Source organism: Ursus maritimus, unplaced genomic scaffold (assembly GCF_017311325.1).
Source record: "Ursus maritimus isolate PB19 unplaced genomic scaffold, ASM1731132v1 scaffold_8, whole genome shotgun sequence".
Taxonomy (NCBI): Eukaryota; Metazoa; Chordata; class Mammalia; order Carnivora; family Ursidae; genus Ursus; species Ursus maritimus.
Window position 1 is genome coordinate 18,591,684 of NW_024426996.1, and position 8,031 is coordinate 18,599,714.

The window sequence follows — 8,031 nt, forward strand, 5'->3', positions numbered from 1 at the left end:
AAACCCACACTCGCTCATGAAAGATACAACTACAGGAAATCAGATGGAGCTGTCCAGGTTAACAATTAAACAGCAAAATTTATCAAGCAGCAAATGAATTTGTTTTATTTTATTTATTTTTTGGACATTGATTCATGTATTGGTTCATTGTAGAGGAGGCGGGGGGGGGGGATTGGGAGACCCCCTAGAGCAACAGAGGGGTCGCAGCCTGTCCTCAGAGCTACTTCTCAGTCAGAACACAAGACATGATGGACAGAAACTTGTCCCAGGCAGCATGGGCAGTTGCCCAGAAAACCTCAGGGAAGTGCAAGGTGACCATGACTAGCGGACAGTGTGACAGGAGCTTAAAGCTGATTGGGTCCACCTGCAGGATATAGGCATGCAGCTCTCTTAGCGTGAATAGGACACCTGCCATGTTGGCATGCTGGTGTCCCTGTTGCCGCAGGCGGCCCCCACCCTGGAATCCTTTGTGCACAGCTGTGCCCACCTGGCTGCAGGTCAAAGTGCCTGGAGCAGGGATCGCTGGGGAAGAGAATCTCCAGGGCCTCAGCACCCTCAGGCCCTCCTGTGTGTAGATCTTACTCCACATGTACAGCATGATGGTCTTCTCAGCCTCTCTCAGAGACATGGTGGTGACTGACATGGTGGCAGAGCAGCAAATGAGTTTACTCAGAATAATACCAGAGGAATTACAATTCGGGACATTCAAACTATGGCAAACCATAGGCAATGGCGGAGGACAAAGGAGGAGAGCATCTTTTTATAGAGAGGAAAGGAGAAAGTTGGCAGGGGTTGTTTTGAACAAAAGTTCATTCATTGGAGGAGAACGAGAGTTGGAAGTGGTAGTAGCTTCTCATTGGCTATAGGCGAGGCCAGCTTGCTGTTTCCCGGCTGTGAGGTAATCTTCCTTCTTCCTGCTAGACTGTTAAGGTGTCAGGAATGGTGTCTCAAGAGCTCTCTCTTCATGGTTTCCTGACTCCATTTTGTTTTTTATTTTTTATTTTTATTATTTATTTTTTAAATTTCTTAGAGAGAGAGTGTGAGAGCAGAGGTGGGGGGGAATAGGGAGAGGGAGAGAATCTTCAACAGGCTCCTTGCTCAGCATGGAGCCCCACGATACAGGGCTCTACCTCATGACCCTGATATCCTGATGACCTGACCCAAAACCAAAAGTGGGATGCTCAACTGACTGAGCCACCCAGGTGCCCCCTGACTCCATTTTGAATGCGATTTCCTTTATTCATTTCACAGAACATAATAACAACCGTAGACCAGTATCACTAGATTATTTGATACCCTCCTTCCTGCTTAGTTAATGCAATCTTAGGAAATTTGGGAAGAGTGTTGTTTTCAAATTTGTGTCTGTCTGTAATAATGGGAACAGAAAAACCAGATGCCTTCAGCAGTTGCTGGGATTCAAGAAGAATCACTAATCCCCTGTTTTTCCCGTCCTGGTGATCCTTAGGTAGGTGTGGCTGTAATATCCATACCCAGTGGATTTAGAGGAGTTCCTTCTAATGATACTCTTGCCTGGTGACCCTGGGAAGCACCTTCACTGTCCTCCCTACTGTCACATCTGGATCCTGGCTCTTGGGGAAGACAGACTGTGGCTTTACTCATGATAGCAGGAGCTCACATTGCTGTATTTAACAATTTTGTGCAGTATTTAACAATTTTGTCAAAAATGAGCAGAGAGTAAGCAGACTCGAAAAGATACATACTCGGTATGTATGTAACTATACATCAGTATGTATGTAACTATAACATCGATAATATGTAACTATATATATATAGTTACATATTATATGTGTGTGTGTGTGTGTGTTTAAGTTTTCACCTAAGGCAGGACAGAGAGGGACCATGCACATAAGTCTCTGAGACTGACTCATCTTTTTCAGTGTGTAATGATGCATGTTCAGTACTGGTGTCCTTACCAGGCGGCCTCATACTTTCCACATCCTTTCCTGCTCACATCATACAGCATCGTACTATCAACCTAGGTCAGTTTCAATGTCACACATTTGCAGGCTGACTGAGACAACTACAGAATTCATTGCCAGGAATCTCCAAGTGCCATTCCTGTACATAGAGAGTCACAAACTGTTAATGTGAAGGATGGAGCAAGAAACATTGATGCTATTTTGCATTATAATTAAGAAAATTCTCTAGTCCCGGGGCGCCTGCGTTTGCCTTCGGCTCAGGGCATGATCCCGGCATTATGGGATCGAGCCCCACACCAGGCTCCTCCGCTATGAGCCTGCTTCTTCCTCTCCCACTCCCCCCGCTTGTGTTCCCTCTCTCACTGCCTGTCTCTATCTCTGTCAAATAAATAAATAAAATCTTTAAAAAAAAAATTCTCTAGTCCTGAAAAGTCAGTATAGTTTCCTGTCTAATGATTCTTTTTACTTTCTATGGCCTTACTATAGCCCTGCACCTTCATATTTTTCTCAAATTCTACTTCAGACTACTAGAAATTGAATCTGGCCAGTTTTTTCTTCTTTTAATAGTTTTCGGATGTCCTGCATACGGTGTGGCCAAGATAAAATATGAATGTGTCAAGAATAAAAACTGTTCACAAGCCATCGGTATAAATGCCTTGCTCATAAGTGATGAATTCTAAGGGGGAAGTCATGCTATTATTTCAAGAGGCTCTGATGCTCTTGTCTCCCAGTTTGATAGGAATCAATCTGGACTCCTAGAAAGCAAATATACATTCTTATTGTAATAACGAAGTGAATCAGAGAAGCTTTAAAACATCAAAATTATAATTGGACCTGGCATGCAATAAATTAATGTCCACCTCTACAGATGGTTCAAGATACCACCTTTGGGTATAATAGCTCTTGCTGCTTCAATAAAGCATTCAACAAAAGACTCCCATTTAACATCCTTGATGATGAATCTAAGTAAGACATTGATAATAGCCTAAGAAAAAAGCACCAGCCATGAGACTATATTAAAATACACAAATGAATTAATGGCATTAATGATAGTGTTACCTCTAAACTCAGACCGACCAAAGCCCCAGGCCAACGAGAGCCAGAGGGCTGCTCCCCAGCCCTGCTCGTTAGTGAGTGGGGTCTGGAAGTGGTGTTTCCTCTGATTACACTGAACCCTAATGCCCTTGTGAGCCCCAAGCCACAGCCTTCCTTAAACTTTATGAGCATGGCAACTCTGCTTGTCCAGCCCAGCTCCTACGTTCTGGTGCCTAGCTACCTTCTTTAACTCTTTATTCCTAGATGACTTTCTTATCCAGTTTCTGTGTAACCATTATCCGTTCAGCTGGACCTTGCTTCTTGCCTCCCTTACTAGTCTCCTCCTGGGCTTCCAGCATTAACTGGACATTCATACCACTGCCAGCTAGAGCCAAATACCTCAAAACCTAGATCAGATGACCCCCTAAAGCCCCTCAGAACCTTCTTCTCTTTGACCATTGAGTCTGACCCAGATTGGATTGAGGTTCTTTACCTCCCTAGACATTTGTTTTGATCTAACAACTCTTCCCAGCTTTAATGTGGAGCCTGACTTCGCCCTGGATTAGTCTTTTCTCCCAGGCAAGAGCTTCTATCACAGCCTGGCCTTGGCTAACCCATGCAGTGAGACCTAGAAGTGGATTGCATAACACAAAGGGAGCTTTCCAAGTGATCTAGGACATTTCAAATGTTCTTACGTATGAGAAACTGCAGAAGGTAACCACTAACATTCTGTTTGCTGATTCAAGAGTGTGGCAAACTTAAGAAGATATGCCTTTCAAATCCATGAAATTATAAACCAGGAGCGTGTTGTAGAAGTCATACCGTGAAGGGGCCCAAGCCCTTCTGATGAAGCCCCTCCCCCCAAAAAGAAGTCACATCATGTGGAATTAGTTAATCTTTATTATTCTCTACTATTTTTTATGAAAGAGATGGGGAGAGGCAGAGGGAGAGAGAGGGAGAAGCATGAACAGGTTCCATGCCCAGTGCAGAGCCTGACACGGGTTCCATCTCATTACCCTGAGATCATGACCCGAGCTGAAATCAAGAGTCAGATGCCTAACTGACTGAGCCACCCGGCACCTCCATTCTCTTAAAAAAATATGTGAATTGGATGTATTCATCTGGCATTGAGCAATGCATCTTAGATAAATTTAGTGATAACCATTTAATAATTCTATCACAATGAATGCCAGATGAATTTGATTCTAATCATAGTTTATCAATAATCAGAAAAATAATTTACCCCAAGGCATTTTGTTAAAGTTCAGAGACTATATAACCACAGACGACATTGCTGAAATTGCAATGTGAATGTACAGAATGGCTTTTTCACAGAAAAGCTCCCACCTTACCTTGTGAAAGGCCCAGGTAAACCTCTTGGAAAGGGAAGCAGTTCACAGAGAGAATGAACGGTCAATTTAATTACCCTAACGGACCAACCGTATAAAGTAGCCAACATATATACCTGGTTATTAACTAAGGAAATTGGAGCTTACAAGTAGGATCTATGCTATGACTTTTGGATCCCTCTAATTCATGACTTTATTTAAATATTAGAAAAGTACATTTAAAAAAAAAGATTTTATTTATTTATGAGAGAGAGTGTGTGCAAACTGAGGGAGGGGCAGATGGAACAGGAGAAGCAGACTCTCTGCTGAGCAGGGAGCTGAACTGGGGGCTCAATCCCTGGACCCCGGGATCATGACCTGAGCCAAAGGCAGACACTTAACCAACTGAGCCACCCAGGTGCCCCCAGAAAAGTATCTTTTGTTTGAAGAAAGAATTGATGGCCCAGCTCTGAAGCTGGTGTAAGGTGAAACAGTGGTCCTTCAGTGTTCCAGTGCATGACAGTCACTTAGAGAGCTTATTGAAAGAGCAGATTTCTAGGCCCAACTGTGGGAGATTCCAGCTCGGGAGATTTGGGGTGAGGCTCAGTAATCCACATTCTAAATGATGATCCAGATGATTTTAGTGCTGGTTTCATGAAACCCACTTCGAAAAACTGGGGAAAGAACATAGATTTTGAAATCAGACAGAAGTCCTAATTTAAGCACTTACTTGTTTGTAGTCTTAGTCAAGTTAGTACACTTTCTGAGTTTCCGTTTCCTCATCTGTAAAATGAGGATATAATACTCTCATAGGATTGTTGCGCATATAGAATGAAATGCGTATAAAAAGCCCACAAAACATATACTAGGTGCTCAATAAATGTTAGTTTTCTACCTGAGGTCCTTGGTGGCTTATAGCAAAGGTGTAATGATAGGGCGAAAGTTTGAGGGAAACTCTAAGTCCACTATTACAACTGACTACGTCATCTATTGCTCAAACACGGACACTACTGAGAGTGAAAGGAGATGCTGTTAATAATCATGCTGAGACAACAAGGATAACCCCGGGACTGTAGTTACCCTCATCATTAGTAACATGAACGACCACATAATTGCACTGCCTTGCCCCAACCTAGTCTATATTCTTAAACTGAGAGAACAGGATGTGGTCTTTGCAGTTGTTCACTTGACAAAAGCTTGTCAAGCACTGTTGGTAATCTTGCAGTCGGAATCTGTCCTTAATGCACTTTTACTGTCTCTGCAGAGCCTAGTATTAGTACTATGTACTAAATAAACATAGTAGGTTCCTCAGAAAATCATTTTGAATGCATAAGTGATTTAGATTCCATGTTAATCCAATTATTCCCTGATAAAAAGCTTTCAAAGTCAATTCCCATTTTCTGCTAATCTGAAAATTTCCAAAGAACCCAAATAAAGAACAGCACAATTCTATTCAAGTTCCTTTGTTTTTTTTAACTTTTATAGAGAATTTATAGCTTGAGATCGTCTCAGCCCATGAATCTCAGAATGCAGGTCAGCTTACATCTTCTTATGCTTGAGAGTCTTATTTTAACAGTAAGAGCTGGTTGATCTTCATTTTAACAGGATCTCATACTTGTCAAAATAAGAGAGTCAGAAAATAAGGGATTTTTAGCTCTTTAATACCCTTGAAGCTTAAATCGTTTTACAAATGGGAAATCAAGAAATATTGATTTGAGGATATTGTACAAAGAAAGTTTATATTAGCATAGGACCAGAAACAATCTAAATGTTCAGCAAGGTGGCTAAAAAAGTAATAATAGCAGTTCTCAAAATGTGATCCACAGACCCCTGGGATTGACTGCGAGGTCGGAGCTATTTTCTTAATAATGTGAGGACATCGTTCATCTTTTTCATTGTTTTGACATTTGCATCGATAGTACAAAGGCAATGGTGGGTAAAACCGATGGTTCCTTAGCATGAGTCAAGACAGTGGTACCAAGATATGCTGGTAGTCATTATATTCTTCACCACTGCACAGCCCATTAAAGGAAAAAAAAGCTAGTTGTACTTAAGAATGTCCTTGATGAGGCAGTACGAATTACCAATTTCATTAAATCTTGTCCCTTGAGCTCTTGTCTTTCAATATTCTGTGTGATAAAATGAGAAGCATGCAAAAAGCATTGTATGAAGTGTGGGGGTTATCTCGAGGAAAAGCACTTATCCCATTGTTTGAGTTGCAAGTTGAACTATAATGGAACATTTTACTTGAAAAACTTGACAGGCAAACTGTAGTTATTCAGAATTCAAACTGTAGTTACTGGGCAGATACTTTCTCAAAAATAAGTGGACTTACCACTTCAAGGAAAATAATAGACCACATTTCTTGCCAACGGTAAAATTCGAGCTTTCAAGAGAAAATCAGAATTTTGGAGAGTCTCCAGCAACTTAACAAGTTCTCAATACTTAAAGGCTTTTGTGGGGAGATTGGTGGTGATATTAATAAATATTATTTTGTGATATGACATAATAAAATTAGGCCAACCTTTGGGAGATCTGCATAACTCAGTAAATCCTATTTTCCAAGTGATTAATGCATGATGCTACGAAACATGAAGAAATAAATGATCTATTTGAAGTGTAACAAAGACCAATAGATTTTAATGTAACAAAGCAGGAAAAGTTTATTTATGTGATTTCAGATTCAATATTGTTGCTAACCTTTAAGAAATTACCACCTCTGATTTTTTGCGCAGAGAAGAATATTCACAATTATCTGAAAAGACTATCAAAATACTACTCTCTTTTCCAACTACATATTTGTATGAGGCCAGATTTTCTTTATATATTTCAACCAAAACAAAATTTTGTAACAGATTGAGTGAAAAAGCTAATATGAGAATCCATTTATCTTCAATGAGGCCAAACACTAAAGAGATTTACAAAATTATAAATCAATGCCATTTTTTACACTGGAAAATATAATTAATTGTCACAAAATATATTTATGTTAATATGCAGTAGGCTTACAATTGTCATTGTATATATTTTAAATTTTTCAGAATTGATTTCTAACTCCTAGACATTTATATATAGTAAGTATTACGTAAGTATCAATATAACTAAGAAGGAATCTTTGGACTATTAAATAATTTTTAAGAGTGTAAAGGTTTGATAAGAGACCAAAAAAATTTGAGAACTGCTGAGTTATAGAGTATTAATAAAATGGAGTTCTATGAAACAGTGAAAAAGAATAAAATAGATTTATAAGTACTTAGTGGAATTCATTCTATTATATATTATTTAGCAAATGAAATGTTATATTATAATATGTACAGTATGCTTCAATTTCTATAAAGATAGGGGAATAAAGATTATAGCAATACAGTTATATGTACATAATATACACATTATTGTTTATGAATGAAGATTTCTTGTATGTCCTATACTGTAGCTGCATTTGCGAAAGTGACCTGGGGTTTTAGCAGATGGAAAAATAACTTTTCATGATATATCCTTTTGCATTAAAAAAAATCACAATAGATTTATGCTATTAAGAAAACTAATAATTAGAAAAACAAAAATCATACATAGAAATGATAAACTGAATACAATTAGATAAAAATTCTCAATAAGACAGACTTGGCAATAGACCCTCAGTATATTAACGCAGAGTTTGCCAACTCTGGCTCCTGATCTATTAAAAGAAATGTCTCCTTTTGAGTTCACAGTATCAATTTTTAACTTCC

The 8,031-nt window shown here is 39.3% G+C and overlaps 1 protein-coding gene across 1 annotated transcript; it reads right to left on the reverse strand.

The window, feature by feature from the left end:
* Window positions 1-220: 220 nt before the first annotated feature.
* Window positions 221-643, reverse strand: LOC103665415 (hemoglobin subunit zeta-like). Its single transcript, XM_008693353.1, has one exon. It carries the CDS (start codon window positions 641-643, stop codon window positions 221-223), a length of 423 nt encoding a protein of 140 aa, XP_008691575.1.
* Window positions 644-8,031: the final 7,388 nt, after the last annotated feature.